Source organism: Apteryx rowi, unplaced genomic scaffold (assembly GCF_003343035.1).
Source record: "Apteryx rowi isolate R43461 unplaced genomic scaffold, aptRow1 scaffold_862, whole genome shotgun sequence".
Lineage (NCBI taxonomy): Eukaryota > Metazoa > Chordata > Aves > Apterygiformes > Apterygidae > Apteryx > Apteryx rowi.
The window spans coordinates 238293-257408 of NW_020451163.1; the positions used below are offsets into that span (position 1 = coordinate 238293).

At 41.4% G+C, this 19116-nt stretch overlaps 1 protein-coding gene across 5 annotated transcripts; it reads left to right on the forward strand.

The window, feature by feature from the left end:
• On the forward strand, positions 1 to 18444 carry ATG13 (autophagy related 13). Of its 5 annotated transcripts, XM_026090601.1 has the most exons (17): positions 94 to 175; positions 1006 to 1086; positions 1701 to 1820; positions 2259 to 2305; positions 2837 to 2977; positions 4085 to 4125; positions 4672 to 4768; positions 5116 to 5214; positions 5979 to 6069; positions 8514 to 8612; positions 10835 to 10945; positions 11695 to 11828; positions 12627 to 12744; positions 13530 to 13607; positions 13884 to 14000; positions 14478 to 14606; positions 15362 to 18444. In XM_026090601.1, the coding sequence occupies exons 1-17, from the start codon at positions 107 to 109 to the stop codon at positions 15437 to 15439; spliced, it is 1650 nt and encodes a 549-aa protein (XP_025946386.1). In that variant the 5' UTR covers positions 94 to 106; the 3' UTR covers positions 15440 to 18444. The 5 variants fall into 5 exon arrangements, with proteins under 5 accessions (XP_025946385.1, XP_025946386.1, XP_025946382.1 ...); XM_026090600.1 differs by lacking the exons at positions 8514 to 8612; positions 10835 to 10945 and having other exon boundaries at positions 1 to 175; XM_026090597.1 differs by lacking the exons at positions 8514 to 8612; positions 10835 to 10945 and having other exon boundaries at positions 12627 to 12711.
• The last annotated feature ends 672 nt before the right edge of the window (positions 18445 to 19116 follow it).

A 19116-nucleotide genomic window follows, 5' to 3' on the forward strand; every position in this document is an offset into this window, starting at 1 on the left:
AGCTAGCCTCTAATGGTAAAATATTTTGAAATCTTAAAATCCAAACAGAAAGCTGAAGGAAGACTTCATTCCCAGGCCTGTACTGTATTTCAGATTACCATATGCAATGGACACTGATCTCAGTTCCCAGGACAGGAAGGACCTGGACAAGTTCATCAAATTTTTTGCTCTGAAGGTAACTCTTCCTCTTGTGGGCAAATCTCCCTTCTTTTGTGTTTAAGAGAAAAGCCTTACTCCTGGTAGATAGCATAGCACAACAGAGGTTTTTTGCTTGCTAAAGATCAAAACAAGAAAAGCTGAAGGCAAATTTAGAAAAGAGATTCCTAAGAGGAGTTAGAAAAATGTCTTTTCTCCACCTTCAATACATCTTCCCTCCCCCCAAAATAGTCTGCTATAAAATCAGTTATAGGCTGATCGTAACTCTGTCAGCTTTGAGCTCCTATCAACACATTTAACTGCATCCAACAGTTAGATAGTATTTCCTGCTGGGTTCTAACCTTTGTTTTCATTCCATCTAAATTTTTCTATTGCATCCAAAAGAAATAGTATCTGTTCTTTTGAGTCATGATATGTAACTATAAAAAAAAGTTTGGCCTTACTTGATACATTGATTTTACTACTTGGCCTTACTAAAGGCAAGTAGATACTCTGAAAACAGATGACTCATTTGACTGTCTTTTATGTTTCCAGCTTCAGGCTATAGTTGTAAATCTTGTTTCAGTATTACTGAAGACAGTGCAACTCCTGATCATGAAATCGACTTAGTTACTTCATGTTATTACAAAGAAAGATCAGCTTAAAATCATTTTCTGTCTGAAATATGTTTACCTATTGTACATAATAATTCAAGGTGATTATACCTGAAGATTAGCTTAGCAAACTCCACTTCTCTACATTCTGGTCAATCCTTTCTTTTTTTACCTGGAATTTGTCTAGCCCAGGTTCTGAATAGAGGGCTCTGCTGAGCTCAAGAAATCAGAGTGTATACTTTCCTTTCTATTTCAGACGGTACAAGTAATTGTCCAGGCCCGACTTGGAGAGAAAATCTGTACCCGATCATCCTCCTCCCCAACAGGCTCTGACTGGGTAAAGTCATAATTTTTAAAGCAATTCTATAACTGTGGTTTTTAGTGTTGAGAACACATGCAGTTCTTGTGCAGACTACATTAACTATTCATATATAATAACTACTATATTCAATTATGTTGATTTTTTTTTTTTTTCCTTGTTGACATGTAACATGCCACTCCGGGCTCTCTAAGGCCTAATTAGAGAAGAGGTAAATGATACCTATCGGCAACTCCTACCTGCTGACTAAGGCACATTTCCAAGATCTGCTGGGGGTGGTGTCGTGAGTTCTTTTTTTGTCAGAAGTTTGCACCTGTGATTCAGGACTTTATAAGTAATGGGCTTCATTAAAATTGAAGAGACTCAGGATACTCTGTGGGTGAACATATAATTCAACTGAGGAAAAAGGAACGTGACTTTGTACAGCAGGATCATGAAAACCATTTGAATTAGCAGCCAAGGAAATGTTGTTTGCAAATGTGAAAAGCTTGAGCAAATTTCTGTGTTTCATAAATATTTCAATAGACACTGACCTAGTATGTTATATACTGGTGTATGAATCTGTCTGCATTGTACCTTTAGGCAGTTGTTCAAAGAAATACAAAAATTGATTTGTCTCGTTCGTTCTGCAGTTCAATTTGGCAATCAAAGACATACCAGAGGTTACTCATGAAGCAAAGAAAGCCTTGGCAGGACAGCTACCTGCTGTTGGACGGTCTATGTGCGTGGAGATTTCTCTCAAAACCTCGGAGGTGAGGACCGAGTCAAAACAGGTTCCTGTTTTTTGACTTACATCTTAAGTCACCTACCAAAGCTTCTGCATTTTAGCCCAAGATAATGTAAAAAGTCTGCAATGATTAAGTTAGCTAGCATGTTGATGAGAAGAAAAGTATTATTTAACAAACAATTCACTGCAAATGTCTGAGGCCAAATACACACGTGAGAGAGCAGCAAAACATAGCTTCTTAGCCCATGAAGAGTTTAGCCATTCTGAGGAAGGTATGCCCTCAGGTGGTTGAATTCTGCAGTGAAGCTTCCGGTGCACCTTTGTCTATTGTCAAGATGACAAGAAAGTGGGAGCCAAAGAAACATCTTTTTTGAGAGATTTGGCTGTTGCTGGTTATTAGTGTGATGTGAAAAGATTTGTGTTCTGAAATGAGCCTTTGTTGACCATCTTTTCTCTGATCCAGGGAGATTCCATGGAGCTGGAAATTTGGTGTCTAGAAATGAATGAAAAGTAAGTGCATTTTTCCAACTTTCTTTGTGTTGTTGGGTTTTTTGATATTTGTTTTGGGGAATTTTTAGCTGATGAAATGGGGAAGCTTGCTCAATCCGTATATGAATGAGCACACGTTGGCTGTGCTGCCTGTGACACTTCAGAGGGAAGTCCCCTCTTTGTTTCGTGCACTGTCCAGCTGTTTAGTATCAGTGTCAAGAAAGGAAACTAGAAATTTCATTCTTTCTTCATTCTTCCATTGCAATTAGTATATCTCCTCAGACACAAGAGTTCATATACTCAATGACTACGAATGGTTTTAATACTGTAAAGATGCTTCTGTCTATTACAAGGCTGCATGGCATTTGTTCAGTGTTTAATTCTACAGGAAGTGACTAGACTGAAGTAGGACTCTTAGCTGGTTGGTCAACTACAGGTGGTCACACTGAGGCTTTCTTTTATTGTTTGAACAATTGGCCCAGACTCATTTTGATAATTAAAAAAAAAAAAAAACTTTCTAAAAGACTTAATTTTTTCCTGTGTGTTCTACAGGTGTGACAAAGAAATCAAAGTTTCATACACCGTATACAACAGGCTGTCTCTACTACTGAAGTCTTTACTTGCTATAACCAGGGTAACTCCAGCCTACAGACTCTCAAGGAAACAAGGCCATGAATATGTAATATTGTACAGGTAAAGTGAAATTGAAAATTCCACATTTGAAATAGAAGCAGCAGGGGCTGTAGACTTGCACAGTGCCACTGTAAATGTGGTGAAAAGAGATGAGCAATAATGAATTCAAATAGTTGGAATTTAACTGCTACATATCAGTGATAGAAGAGAACTTTGGGCTGCATATCACCTTATAGCCTCATTCTGAGGCATTAAAAAAAAAAAAAAACAACAAGCACAAGCTCCGAAAGTATTGTTGTGTGCCTAGCTTGTTGAGATGATCACAAAAATTTTACATGCAGCTAAATGGTTAAGTTGCTTATTTGCATCCAATTGTTCAGCATGTGGCCTATATCTGACAAATGCATGGCTGAGTTGCACATAACTGCAATGCATACTTTTGCAGTTTAGACTCGGACTGTCTCCTGCCATTCCATTTTAAAGATGCATCTTCAGCTCCACTTCCTGTGGTTCCTACAGTTTTCTCATGCAAATACTGAGCTCAGCCTTGTTTAGTCTGTGAGATCCAACTGGCTTACAGTTCATGGTTATCACCTTCCAGTCGTCATCTTTTTGACTTCAAGAAAAATCTTTGATGTGCATGCATAGCTAATTTAAATTATTCTAGTGCAAAGTCTCATGTTTGTTATCATTATTTGCACAGGAAGGAAGTTTAAAAGAAATCCCAGTCGTTTCTTCATTCTTGCCTGCATTGCTGATTTGGCAAATACTTAAGAGCAGCTCTCTTTTCAGTACAGTTAATATCTTTTATGTTGTGTGATGAGTACCAGCTTTAAGACTGACCAATCCCTGAAATTTGAATCAGTTCACTTTTTTGCTCTAAACTGTAGACCTGTCACAGAGATTGACAGGCTTCAAAAAAAAAAAAAAGTATTTCTGATTAGACTCAGCTACCATTTTCTTTTTCTATTTATGTGACACGTCTTCCTCTGAAGTAGCTGGAATGCTTTTTGAGATGGGCTTTCTGGCTACTACTTATGTGTTTTTTCTAAAGAGGAAGAGTGGCTCCAACCCTTACATTATTACAAAATTAAATAGGGAATATAGATATATTTAGCATTATGCCCCACTAGAACTAATAACTTTTTTTGTTCTTTTTTCCTGCAGGATATATTTTGGTGAAGTGCAGCTGAGTGGCTTGGGAGAAGGTATGGTTAGACAACACACATAAACTAAAGCAGAACTCTTTTCCATACTTGAGAGACACTTATTACCATGTCTTAGTGCTGCAAGGAAAATTAAGCCTGAGGTTTACATATGCTTTTTAAATGTGGATATTTTCTGCAAAGGGTCATGTCACAGGGTGACAGGTATAATGTACTTTGACAAGATCTAGGGTGACTGCCATTTTGACTCTAGGAATCCAGAACAGAAATAAAGAATATCTTCATAAGGGGCAGGATCAGTAAAGGAGATAATGATCTACTCGGGATTGAGAAGTACCTCAGAGCAATGTGTGAGGCCAGGATAGGAAGTCCAGATCAGGAGTCTTGTAGATGAGGCCTAAGAGCAAGGCAGCCTAGTGCTGCTGTTTTGTTATGGGTTGTGTGYGTGTGTTTGGAGTTCAGATTGCAAGGAATAATGCAAACACAATAAAAATAAGATGATATAACCTCAGAATAGGGAAGTACAGAATATAAATAAKCAAATCCTGTGTAACCATTGAATCTGATAATTATTCTTTAATCTTATAGGTTTCCAGACAGTCCGTGTTGGGACGGTGGGTACTCCAGTGGGTACCATCACTTTGTCTTGTGCCTACAGAATCAACCTTGCCTTCATGTCAACCAGGTGAGAAAACATGATCGTGCCAGAAAGTATTTTACCATAATGTATTATTAAACCCCTCATATTATGAACCTCTAAATCTTTCCCTTCTCCTTATCCTGTCCTGCTGAGATGTTCCTTCATGGAAAATACTCTGTCATGCTTAAGTCTTGCAGCAAGGGGAGTATTTGGGGTAGCCCTGAGCCAAACTCTGGGACTCTGAACTGCTGACGCTTGCTTGGAGTTGCAGAGTTGAATTGTAAAGATGCTGTGGTCCCATTAACAGGTACCAGGGCTTTCTGTGAGGGCGCCATGAGTTGGGATGTAGTAGAGAGGAATACCAATAACACCATTTGCTTGTTGCATTGCAGGCAGTTTGAGAGGACCCCCCCTATCATGGGGATTATCATTGATCACTTTGTGGACCGTCCCTATCCCAGCTCTTCGCCCATGCATCCCTGCAATTACAGGTGAGGAAATGCTGCGTGCAGTCATGGGCTATGATGAAGGCATCATTATGCCCAAATACAGAGCCTTCTCTGCTACATGCTGACTGCATGGGAAGGGAGACTGGAGGATCAGGGTCAGTCATACTGATATGGTTGAGCACGTGAGGAAAGGCAACATGTTTCCCCTTAGGTCCAGAAGGATGAGTGCAGCAAGCCCCATTATGTTCCCAAATTCCTTACAGAACCCCTCTGCCACAAAAGAGGTTGAACCTTGGTTACCTTTGGGAATTTAAAAGGGTAGCAGTTAGTCTTCCTGTAGAACTAGATGTCCAGAGGCATGCGTCTCCAGAGATTTCCATGGGGAAAAATTACAGAGTTGAAATTTATCTTTGTAGATGAGGGATTTGCCCTCTCTAAAATTCACCAGGGCGGTCAAATTGGGACCAGTAGCACTGTTTGACAATGGTTCTCTCAACACCAAAGCCAATAGCATTGGCTGATATAGCAAAAACATTCTTTAGTTTAAAAAAAAAAAAAAAAAGTGTTCCTATTTGGGGGTGGGAAGAAGAGTGTCTGGAGTAAATAATCCTGGGGAAAACTAAAATTTCCATACCTGCTTTTCCTCAGTTCTGCCAAGGAGATTATCAGAGCCCTTCATAATTCTCCTTTCAACTCCACTTAAATACTCTCAATCTCCCTGCAATGTTTGTCCCAGTGTGTTTTACTMGTTGTTTTTTCTGTGGAATACTTTCAGTTAGGACTTGCTCTTTTTTTTGCTGCTTTAGAGCTGGTGAGGACAATGGTGCAGTATACCCCTCGGTGGAAGATTCCCAAGAAGTTTGTACCACATCTTTCTCCACCTCTCCTCCATCTCAGGTAAGAGGAAACAGGCTCTTTCTACTCCTGGATAGACCAATCACAATTAGCATGGTGTGCCCGCTYCTGCATCTACTACTGTGCAAACATGCAGCCTTCTGCTGCTAGATCAGTCTGTATAATTAAAATTTAATATATAAACTTATTACTCCTATTGTTACACTCTGTGTGAAACCTAGTTGTAGTGCTAAAGAACTAGAAAGACTGAGTTTTTAAGAAAGATTAAAAGAACCAAGTCCTGCAGCTGGGCTGAGATGAGCTGAGAGGATAGCAGTATACAAATATATATATATATACACTGATCACTGCAAAAGACAAATTCAAGATATTGATGCCAGGCAGCATTACTAGAGGTAACAGACTGAAACTGAGAAAGAAACATTCAGATATGAGGAAAATGCTTATGGTACCGTCATGTCTTCTGGATTGCAGAATAGTAAAATAGGAAAAGGACAAAATCCTTATTTGTAGGACCATCTAAAACTACTTGGGGCAGCAGGAATAAGTACTGGCAAACTAATTGGTTATAGTATTGAACTAGGTGGGACTTTAAATAGAGTTCTCTATGTTCCTGCCTACCTTTGCAAGTTTCCTTTATTTTAAGTTTTAGTTTTAAAAGAAACAATAAATGGATCTCATCTGAATCTTGAAAAATGGAAACTCCAGTTGTTCTGTCTTTTTCTCTCCTTATACATCTGACTCCACAATTCTGTATTTTGAAGACTTGGACAGTTTTGCTGTTTTCCTATAGTTTTAAATATTCAAGAATGTTCTGCCTTGTTATCCAGCCAAGCAGATGGCTCTACTGAACTTTAAAGACAATCTAAAGACCCTATAAATCTGTTTTACTGTGGGTGTGAAGCACAGAACGAAGTGTAATTGGAACGTTGTTCCAATCTGAAGGAATTTGCTACGAGTCTTCTTRCTGCTTCAGAGGAATTAGTCTGACTGGTTTAGCAGAATGTATTCTGCTGAATGAATGAGCTGGAAATGCACTTTTCTTAGGAAGTATTTTTGTGCTGACTGAATTTGGGGTAACAGGGCATCTGGCATTGTTGAACTGATCAGGCAGCACTCATGATAAGTCTAATAGAGTAAAACTTTTATTGTTCCTGGATATGCAGCTCAGGGGATGGGTTTGTGGCTGAGCTGTGTCTTGCCTTTTCACCAAGCAGGTGAAATGCAGTAAGGTTCATGATGAAATTTCCACTGGCTTGCTCATGCCAGTGTTACTTAACAGTAATAGCATTTGTAAATACATCGAAGCTGGCATTTCCCTAGAGAACATAAAGCTTTTCCCCTGAGTGAGACCAAAGCTTCATGAAACCAGAAGAACCTCAAAGATTCATATCAAGTATGAGCCTACATTCTTGCCTTTCTGTGGTTCATAGTTGGCATACACTGCATGCTTATGTGTAAAGCAACTGCCAGTCTTAACCACAACTAGAGTTGTGAGACTGTCTTGGCAGAGTGGTCTCTAGAGTAAATTAGGGGGAAAAAAAAAAAAAAGGCTAATTTCTCTTCCTCCAGCTTTCTGTATGAAACTTAATGCTTAGGAAATACAAGGAACTGTGTGGAATAGACAGCTCATATGCAGATTATCCACAGCTCCACCTGCCTTCCCAATAGAAATGAGGCCCAACCTGCATGATGCAAGGGAGTAGGTGTTAGCTTCTCCCTGTGGACCTGCATAGCATGTCTGTTGTGTGTGTTGGAGAATACCCTAAAACTCAGGAGACAGTCTGAGCACAGGTAGTACCCACAAACGAAACTTTCATAAAACTATGCTGGTAGGAAAACAACTGGGGAGAAACTGGGGGGAGCCCAGGACTGGGATGCCATTTTTGCATTGGCACCCTCTGAGAGGCAGAGTTTAATTGTGGAGTGTCAGTCCTGGTGAAGGAGCCCTCTTCACATCAGTATATTTGAACTGTCCCTTAGTCTGGGCCCTCTTTTAGTCTGTGTGCAGTACAGACATGCCAAGATATGATCCTTGCTGTCTTTTAGAATGCTGGAAGATTAAGAGAAGATTAAAGAAGATTAAGATGGAGACTATTGAAATATATATAATTTGTACATTTCCAAATAAAATTAGTCTTAGCTTTTTCTGGCAACTACTCAGTCTTCTCCTTGCTAATTGGCTGTTAACAATTCTAATTAGCTGTGGAACAGAGTTTGGGGGAGTTACTTTCTGTCAGTGTTCACTGAAGTCTAAAATGTTAGCTGTGTTGAGTGGTTCTCTGAGATTGGAAAGCAGTGAATTCTTCACAAAATTAATGTGTTTCTGGCACTACTGAGAGTTCTGCCCTCTGTATAGACTTGGCTGCTGCAGCCAGTCTTCACTAGCATTCAGTTCATCCAACTCTTTATAGTTTTTCTCTGAAGTCCTTCTCTCTCTCTCTCTTTTTTTCCTGTTTCCTCTGTGTGTCTGTGTCTGTGCACAGTGTGTTTTTACTGTCACAAAGGCACATTTTCAGACCCCTCCTCCTGTGGCGATGGACACCTTGAAGGTCCCAGTGATGGGACTGGCCTTTTCACATCAAGTGAGTTGACAATAGAACATGTTATTCATGGCCAGATAATACTGGCTTGACAGAACAAATACAGGAAAGTAAAAATTTGACAATGCAGAATGTTTGTTGTGCATCAAAAAGACTGGTTAACCCAAAATGGGACAGACACATCATTGGGTCTAGTTAGTTTGCAAAGCCACTGCTCTTTAAATATAAAAACTACCTGCAGTCTTTGAGCTGAACAGCAATCCTGCTGGAAGCAGCCTATAACACTTAATGAGAATATGGGGAAGGAATAGTTTTCAGCAAGCTTTTAAAAGAGTCTTCCAGTTAAAAGAAGAAGAAAAGTAGTGCACCGTACTTTGTCAGGCTGGTCAGTGTTTGAGAAGGAACTAAGCATTCCCCACCTCTGCTGAAATGGGAGCCCAGCCTACAGCTGTAACACTGAGGTTGCCTAGAAGAACACAGCCTGCTGTTGGCAAAGGAGGGCTATATACAACTTGCCAGAGAGCAGGAGAAGAGGGGACAGAGGAAACAAGAGTGTAAGAGCATAATGAATTTTTTTTTCTACTTTGACAGCCTTTAAAAGAATAATTAAATAGAAATATAGGTGAATTTTGGTCCCACTGACACTGAAGGTCCCACTGACTTCAGTGAGTGTCACCTGCTTTCTGTAGGGCCCAAGTCTACCAAAGTTTTCAGTTGTCTCTCTTGTATGGATTTCAGTGAGAGCTGGATGCTTAAATGCCTTTACAAATGAAGGTCTTCCAAGACAGAAAAAGCACACTTGAACAAACATCAGCCGTTGCAAGTATCTGTTAGTCAAGGACACAACAAGTAATAAGGCACACTGCTGAATGTTTTCTCTTAACAGAATCTATGCCCTAGAATCTACACAGTCAGACCTTTTCTTGGGTTAAAACAGAGATACTGTAATTTGAAGAAAATAAAAATCTTACTTATATCTGTCTTCATGGTTACAAGTAACACTTATGAGGATCTGAATTACTGTTCTTTGTTTACATGTCACATGTTTGTCTGAAGTCATGTTTCTCATGCTTGTGCCAGTCTCTTAAAATAGAGGACAAAGAAACACTTAATAAAATAGGAACATTTAGCTACTACAAAGTTGTTGGAGGATTTTCAAAGACAGATGGAGAATGAAGCAGTTTGAACTTAAAAGTTTTACATTTCTAATGCTAACAATGACTGTGAGACAAGACTTGGGAAAAAAGACAGTTAAAGAATAGAGATGCATATCTGTATATGCTGAAGATTTCTTAAATAGAGGTAATATTAGGCCAGTTCAGTGAGCACAGTCCCTAGAGTTTCTAAAGGGATTTCTACAGGAGGTTGAGCATAAAATAATCTCCAAAGCAATATTAATTCCTGCAAAAAGAGTCAAGTTGGCCGGATATCTCCAGGAGCACAACATATAACAATTTTATACTTGCCCTTCTCTGAGAAGAGATTGCTCCATTCAGCTTAACTAGCCTCTTGTGCAGGTGAGTGCTGTTCATCATTCAGACCACTGTAAATGATAGTGTTGACATTGCTGGGGTATCACATGCAGAGCTCTGAATGAAGCGTTGCTTTTGAAGTCGAGAAGGCCAAACCAGGAAGGAGTCCTACCAACTAGATTTCTACTTAAGGTGCATAAGGAACTTCTGGGTTTCGCTGCTTCCAGCACTTCATTCCTAAAGCAATCTCACAGGGTTAGTTTCCCATTTCTCTCTTTAACTAGCACACCTTTGTGGCCCTATATTTTATTGCTGAAGCTGTTTGAGCAGGCTCTGAAGGTCAGCTATTTTAATGTACAATGGAAATGAGTTCAAACAGCTGATAATGCAGTTGCTTTGGAAAAAAAATATTTAAATATTATCTCTTTAATAAGTTGGTGATGGCATTCATGCTTTTTCCAGTATGTGAAACAGGCCTGTAGAGCAGACCTTCCTTGTGTTAGATGTCAGTCATGCCTTGCACAGCCTCCTATGTGTGTAGGAAACAAGTCTTGTTTTCTTGTCAAGACCCAAACTTAGTCCCCTGCAATAAGAACTTTTTAAAATAACCTTCACAATTGATTTCTAATGAAAATCTAGCATCTGTTCTGCCAGCCTGAAACACTGTGCTCTGCCTCCAACTTCTCCTGTTCCTTCTCCAGTGACTGATGATTATTCAGACTGTTGGGCATTCCCCTTCCCTTTCCTCTCTCCTCTCCCTTTGCCCTTCTTGTTTTTTCTCTTCTTTCTTAGCTTTCCAGCTCTCGTCTTTCCTATCAGCCTGCTGCCCTGACAGTTGGATCAGCTGACATGGGGTATCCCGTACTCTTTGCTGGTGGCTTGAATGCTGCACACCCTCACCAGGTACTTGTAAAGGGCAGAACAACAAGTGTGGCTGGTATTGCAACCATTATGTGTCACTTGTACATCAGAGAGAGGCCTTGAAACTAGTGCATGCACTGGTATCCTGCCTGCTCAAGGATGAAAGAATCTAGGCTAAATAAAGAGAACTTGCAAAGGAGCTAGGGATTGGCTCCTGAGCATGCTGAACTTCACCCGGGTAGGGTAGGAGTAGCATGGAGAAACTACACTAAAAGAACAGGTACCAAACCTGTTTGCTTGCACAGAAGTGTCACCTCTTCCAAAGCCTTGGCTGTATTACAGAGCTGCTGTCACTGTAGCTGTATGAGCACAGCACTCTAGCCTAGATGTAGGATACACTGACAGTCCATTTTGACATATTTGCATCCATTCATCAGATAAAATAAGCTAAGAAATGTTTCTCTGCCTGCTGCTTTCACACCAGAGTTTTGCTGACACAGTGATGGTAGAAGGAGGATATGATTTTACTGCTCGCKGCTCCTTGAAATGGGCACAGAGCTCCGCAGTGTAAATCAGGCCTGAAGTGCAGAGGAGTAGGAAGGAAATAAAAAAGCATTTGTATTGGGGAGATCACCTTCTGCTTGACACACCCCTCTGCTTCATGGTAGCTAGAGCCCAGTCACATGCCAAAAACACAACCTAGTCCCAATATGACAGAATCTACTCTACGTTGTATTGTGTTGTTGAACCAATTTACAGATATCTAACTTGACTTTTTCTCTCCATCTCAGTTGATTGGTCCAGGAAAAGAAGGGGGGGTGCCCCCAGTTCCTAGCCAGCCAGCACATGGCACTCAAGCTGACCAGGAAAGGATATGCACCCCACTGGATGGAGCCCACTACTCAGCAGTTACTCCTTCTAGTAGGTAGGTCAGTCTTAGATGGTCCACCACTTGTCTTAATCCAATTAAAAATCATATAAAGCTAAAACTTTGTTTTCTCTTTTAGCTATTGTTTGTAGTCCAGCTATTGTCTTTTTTTCCCCCCCTTAAAACAGCTAGCAGCTTTCTCTGATGGGGACATTTTCAGCCTTACTCCAAACAATGATCTCTGTCATCTACTTACACTTTCTAGTCACCTTAACATCCATGCATCTTCTGTTATCTCAATTTTAAAGTGCAGTTTCTGCACTGTTTTTGCACAGCAAGATAAAATAAGTTCACAAGCAAGTCTTAAGTTCTCAAGAAAATGTGAATTGTTGTGGAAGATAGTCACAGTACATATCTGTTCATGTATTGCATTAAAAAACTTTAGGCACAAAATAACTTAAAAGGAAACAATGCAACCTCAAATTGTCTTAAATCACCTCCCTCTCTGCTAATTCAATCCTTCATTTTTATGTTACCACATTCATTTCTTGTTAAGAGTCTCTTGTCTTTTCACATAATTCCAAGTTAATTATCTTAAGTGGAGATTTTGCTATGGGGAGACCAAAAAGCATTACAGTTGTACTAGCACTTTCCTGGGTACCTTATGTAAGTAGTCCTCTTGCCAGAGGACTCAACCAATTTTTGTGTTTTAAAGAGTTATGAATACCTGTGGTAGGAAAAAACAGGTCATAGAAATAACTAATAGCCATGCATTGAATTAATCTTGTAAAGCATGTGATTTGTCTATATTGTTTGTGCCATGAGTCACCTAGTTAGTCTCTCTTCCTCCCTCAGTGAGGACACAGAAACAGTATCAAACAGCAGCGAAGGGAAGTGTGGCTCCCCACATGACCTTCTGGAAACCATCTTTATCCGGAAGGTGGGAGCTTTTGTCAACAAACCCATTAATCAGGTAACTGGCAGTAGGTCTTCTCAGAGGGCACCATCATACCCTGCTTCTCCGATCAGTTCTACACAGAGGAAACAGTACCACAATGCCAGGGCAATCCAGGAGAATGAGAGTACAAATTCCYGCCTGCAGTATTTGCCTACAGGGTCCTGTCACAGGCATATTTTTCATAAAATCCTCTTGGGATGTGACAGCCATTAAATTTGCCCTGCCTTACTAACACCCTGTTTGGGTATGGAAGACTTCATTTGGAAGTCATTCATTTGTACTTCATATGGAAGACATTCATGATTTCCAAAGCCCCACAGCATTCTGCCACTACCACAAGTTCTTAAACCGGAGAAATTGGCAGCAAGCCTCCCTTTCTTGGAGGAATGTGCAGTAGGCCACTTCATCACCAGTAAGTAATCATTTAAGAAGCTCAGCTAGGGCAGGTTAGAGATCTGCCCACTTCCTAGAGCTGTTCCTAAGTAAGCTTTAAGCTCTCTTCTAGGCCTTTTGGATGGGTGAARGGGGATTGTTTGAATCTGTAGCAGTTTGTTAATCCTTGCCTGTCTTGCATAGGATGTATATAACCCATCCCACCTCCACAGGGCACATATCTGTATTAGGTCAGTTTAGTACAGTCTCTCTATTTTATGCCTTTTAAATGAGGTTGTCAGCCTCCTGCAAACTGCCAATGTGATCTTAAGCAATTTTTAGCAGACCTGACAAAGACTTCCAGTATCCTTTTCTTTTCTGGGGAAGCAGAGCATCTTAATGAAATTCTGTTTGCTAAATCTCCTCAGGTGACCATGGCCAACTTAGACATTCCTTTTGCTATGTTTGCTCCCAAGAATGTTGAGCTCGAAGATAACGACCCCATGGTAAGCCCCTTTCAGAGGTATAATCTGTGCCCTCATGCAACATCCATCCTATCCCTTACCTTGTGCACACTTTTTCTGAGCAAAGAACTAATTGTCCACATTTGATTTCAAAAAATCTCCCATGTTGGGCCTTGGGCTCTCGAGACAAGGAAACAGGTTTACTGCCCAGCTGTAGTGTGTGCTTATTGCCCAGCCTCCTGACTGTCCCCACACTCACAATATGCAGACAGACTTGATGGTAAGATCAGCACTCACAGTCTTTGATTTCTTGAGCAGGTGAATCCTCCTGACTCCCCAGAAACTGAATCTCCTCTACAAGGCAGCTTACACTCAGAGGGCTCCAGTGGCAGCAGCACAGGGAACACCCACGATGACTTTGTTATGATTGACTTTGTAAGTGCCCTGATCAGTGCTCTCACACAACACCTGCATCTCAGGTGGGCTCCAGGTGCTGGTATGATGGCAAATGATGTCAGAAGAGTTTTCCCTGGGTGTAAAAGACCCATGACTCACATTCTCAAAACTGAGCTAAACAGTCTCAAAACTGCAAAGGCACTGATGCTCTGAACCAAAAGCTACAAATGAAATAATATTCCAGTTCCTATCAACACATGTGCTTGCTCTTCTCTCTCTAATGCCTAAAGGAGCCAGATTCCAGAGAAATGCTCTCTTCCATGTGCTCAGGCAAGCAGAGATCTTGACTTAGGCAGGGGCTAAGGGCAGAGCTTCAGTTATTTAATCTGCATTATTGCAGCAACAGCTGTAATGCCAAGATGTTTACTGATAGCAGGTGTTGTCTTTACCTGAGATTACAGCAAAAGGAAAGCCAAGTCTCTGAACAGGAATTAACAGCAGTGTCTTTGATTCTAGAAACCAGCATTTTCAAAAGATGACATTCTTCCAATGGACCTGGGGACGTTTTACCGTGAGTTTCAGAACCCACCTCAACTCAGCAGCCTCTCAATTGACATTGGAGCTCAGTCCATGGCAGAGGATTTGGTATGGAACCATGAGATTTCAGTTTGTGGAAATTACATGTTCTTTATAATCCTCTCCCTTTTCCTCCTCCGAACAAGCTAGTATCTTCTCAGAAGAGAGACCCTGGCCAAAGCGGTCCCTTATTAATAGGCTTCCAGACAAATTTGTGGCACACCTGAGCCTCTGAAACGGGTGTATTTATCTTCAAGCTGAAAGCTGCTGCAGTCTGCTTGCTATAGAGAGGGAAACTGGTTGTCATTCAAACCCCCAAAACTAATCCTGCTTCTGGCATATCAGGCTTAGTGGCAAACTGGGCCAGACCTTGCAGCCTGAGCACAGGTAAAACTGTCCAAATCAGACAACCTAGTCTGGTTGTTTGGAATGATGTCTTGCAAGTGCAGTATTGGGCTTGCAGCCATTGCAATGTACTGTAGGGAAAAATGAATACCAAAGGCTGAGAGCTGCAAGTGACTTGATTAAGGCAGCAACATTAGCAGGCTATTGTGCTGCAGCTGCTGGAGGGAACTGTACAAGGCCAGGCCCCAATGTACTGACTGTTTCTGCAGAACAAACTCTGGGCGGAGTGCCCTTTTCAGGGTCACTTGCTAGATCCTGCTAGAGGACTCCTGTTTTTGTGCATGTGTGGGAAAGGGAGCCCAGAGCAGTGAGAGGTGTTGCATGACTTGGAAACAGAATTTTTGCCTTATGGTGTGCATTAAAGCATTCTTTTATCTACAGTGCATGAGTCCTGATCTGTGCCCTTCTTTGCTTTCCAGGACTCGTTACCAGAGAAGCTGGCAGTCCATGAGAAAAATGTCAAAGAGTTTGATGCCTTTGTAGAAACCTTGCAGTGAAGCTGCTTTCCAATTTTGCTGCAGCGGTTCTTCCTCCTCAAGGCATCCTGGAGAATGATGTCAACAAATATCTCTGTCTTTCACCCCCACTCCGCCTTTTGTCTCATTTGACAATTTCCTTCCATCAATGAGCTTTGTTTGATTGCTGTCTTCAGCAGCAGATACAGCTCATCTGCCAGTTTTCCTCAGCTACACCACTGTATAGATCTGGACTGCTTTTCCTGTTCACATTCAGTTTTGAATTTGTGACTTTAAGGGGGACACAGGAAGTCAAACTCCAATGTATGAAACTCATTTTCTCTTCAGTCTCTGTTCTGTGTGGAGGGGTTTGTGAAAAGCTGCCATATGCTTCCTCCAAAGGTCCTACAGTGTAATTTCTCCAGATATAGCTTCTTGCTAACAGACTGTTTTTCCTACAGTCTTCAATCCTGTTAGAGCATAGAAGGCTTTGGCTCATTTCCAAGGTCTGTGAGTTCAGCAGATTCAACATTTTTAAGTCTAGGACATCCCACCGCAGAATGGGGCATTTCATCCTGACTTCAGTGTGAGTGCCTGGAGCACAGCGAGAGACACTGGGACATGTATGATACAAGTTACCTTTATTTTTTGCTTCCAAGGAACTGGGTCTCTACATGGTCTTTTTCTGTGAGGCCTTCCGTTATGTTTGTCAGATAAGCAGGAGTGAAACTACAGAAACGCTTTCCATGTTTCCTTCCCCCCCTTTCCTGAGTGTACTGAAACTCTGCCATGCTAAGTTTACCAGTGTTGACTTTATTGGCAGTTCTGCAAGTAGCAGCTGGGATGATGCTGAATTCATAGTCTCTGCTTTTGAAATGCAACTGCAAATATTAGGAATCCTATTTCTTTAGGGTTATGTAATTAGGAGTCTTAGTCCAAGATTCTTTCCTCTAACCCTTGCAAACTTTGCTGCTTTATGGTTAATAGATGATCTTAAGAATCAAGAAATATTTATTGCTTTTAAAGAAACCTATATTTAAAAGATGTTCTGTTTTCATGTAGTAGTGCGGGTCATTCTGCCCTGGATCACTGCAGACAGCAAGTGTGCCATGGAATCCTGTCCAGTGAGAATGGTTTCCCTTTGTTGGAAAAAATCCAGGATATTTATTTTCTGAGACAAACTTGATTGATTGATTGATTACTCTAATATAATACTCTGTTTTGGGGACTGTGTTTCCATTACATCCAGTCAGGGCCCATTGATATAATGAAATGCACACATCAGTGTAGTGGAGTGGCAGGGACTTAGCAAAAAGCTGTATTCTGATAGGCATGGATGAATCTGCTTTGTTCTTCAGCCATTCAGAAGGCAGCTTCTTCACAGAAGCACATTTTTGGGAAGGCTTATGGTACTTTTTAATCAGTTGGCTTTTGATTAGCTGAAAGTTTATTTTTGTAATGAGCTGGCTATTAGCAGTGTGACTGGCTGGCAATGCTCTGTGGTTGCTTTGGCTATTGTGTGTCCTTTGCCTGATGTGAGGAAGGGTGGAGAAATAGCGACACTAAGCAGAAACTTTAAATAAGGTAGGTCTTTTCGTGGTTCTCTCCCCTCTTCCCATGTGTAACTAGACTGAGCAACTGCAAGACCCCCTTATGGTCCTAAAACACCTCCCCCTCCCCCCCCCRAGGTGGGGTTGTGCTTCCTCTGTACTGAGGAACCATCTTAATTTCCTTAGACGGGTGGAGTAATGAACCTTCTAGTTACTGAAATGTGGCTTCTTCTTCAATGTAGCTGTATTCCTTATTGAAAGAGATTGCTAGCAGATGACAGTAGGCTGTGGGAATCTCTAGGCCACTATCTCTGTGCTGCTCCTAGAGCAAGGAACTGAGTTCGGGATATAGCTTATTGTAAATCAGATCAACACAATTCTTAGAACTTTACCAGCTTTCTTGTTGGTAGCGTGTTGGGGAGGTCATGTGTGCTCTAAAACCCCAGGTAAGAGCTTTATTGAAGGAGAGTTATCCACCAGACCCTTTCTAGTTTAGTCAACAAATCCAACTTTTCAGCAACATTATATACAGAAGTTCCTTACTGCTTGCAAAGAAGCACAGACATTCGAAAAGCCTTTCTAGATAAACAGCTTGCAAGAGGGCTTTGGTTACATGGCATTTAACAAATACTTGATCCCAACAGCCAGAGCCACCTTCTTGTACAGGTGCAAAAAGTATCAGAAGGGTCCAGGAACACAAGGAATTAGTGGATCACCTGGCTCTCCTCTCTGCTCAGGAAGCTGGTCTCTACCACCTTGTAGGAAGTGGGCTGTCACCTTTCCCGTAACTTACAGGTTGTGCTTGGGAAAGTGGTATAATCTGAGCTGCCAAGCAGCGGAGATTGAGTAAAGTGCTGGTTCACACTGTATTCACAGGGAAGACTAGAATAGGTTGAGCTTCACCTGGCCAGTGCTGCTACTGTCCTGTTGTTACACTGAAAAGCTGTGGAGTTGATAGAAAGCATACCATTCTTGCTAATGCTATCCTAATGGTCTCCAGAGCCAAATATTCATGCTCATTTGTTGATGTAGTTCCTAACATGGCTACAGCTCCCACATCTCACAAGACAGAATTTTAGTGTGGCAGTTTTTTTCTGCTTCAAAGGCTAGAAATTTGACCATATGAGCTGCTAGGGTTGAGCTGGATGGTCATAGCAAGAAAGATCTTCTCTAAGGCTGAGGTATGCCTGTTTTCTGGACTCAGCTTTAACACCTAGTTTCTATACCTAGGCTCCCAGATCTCTGATCACTGCATTAATGTTCTGCTTCAGGAAGGATCTAGCTGCTGCTGTGGCCTGCCACAGATTGTGTTATGAGGGCTGTTTATTTTAGCAGCCATCCTCAGTTCTGTACTAAGGACAGTATGTATGTAGCTGCTGATTTACAGATGCTTTGGGTGAAGGGGAAGGGTCCTAAATTGCATTGTTTTGGAAATAGTCTCCAATGTACTTCAAGTATTCAAAGAATTTCCAATAAAACTTTTATGTAAGCAATGGACTGCCGCACTGCTCTGTTCTTCTCTGCATTTCTCTGCATGTGTTGACAGGTCTGGAACAGTCCTAACCTTTCAGTCTTTCCCTTTAGGGAAACTGCAGAAATCAGTGAGTTTCCTAGAGCAGCATGGAACAGGTTACTGCCTCCAACAGGACTGGGTGCATTAGTACATAAAACCTGGTGTAGCTGGTAGGATCCCAGTGAAAAACACCTTTGGAAAAAGGGTAGTGAGGAAAAGATGGAGTGGGTGCCCAGCTGGTCCCACACACAGGCGTGAGGGTGGGTCTGTCCTTCAGGGTTTGGTCTAAATGACTTACCTTGTGAGTTGGAAAAATCAGGAATTATCTGGAAGTCCCACGCCAGCTGAAATATTAACTTGCCTCAAAAAGGGAGGGGTTGAAAAAGGAAAAAACCCAGCACGATTTGCATTGTATTTGGTTGTTACTAACATGCTTGAAACAACTATAGGAATGTTTTGATCAGATAGAAAGGTTACAAGAGACTAATAAGATATGGGAAGTACTAGTACAGGTTATGTTTAAACCTCACACCGCAGCCAGGGTTCAACACTTGGCCAACTTGTAAACTACCTTGAACCTGACCAAGGTGTTTGTTTGAATGAAAAGGCAGCAGAGGGCTGCAAGGGGGGCTGGGGGGGGGTCCTGGGTCCTGAAG

Coding starts and splice junctions, on each gene's coding strand:
- ATG13 (XM_026090601.1), top strand. CDS start 107: ATGGACACTGATCTCAGTTCCCAGGACAGGAAGGACCTGGACAAGTTC. Junction 176..1,005: donor TCAAATTTTTTGCTCTGAAG/GTAACTCTTCCT, acceptor TTTCTATTTCAG/ACGGTACAAGTAATTGTCCA. Junction 2,306..2,836: donor TGTCTAGAAATGAATGAAAA/GTAAGTGCATTT, acceptor TGTGTTCTACAG/GTGTGACAAAGAAATCAAAG.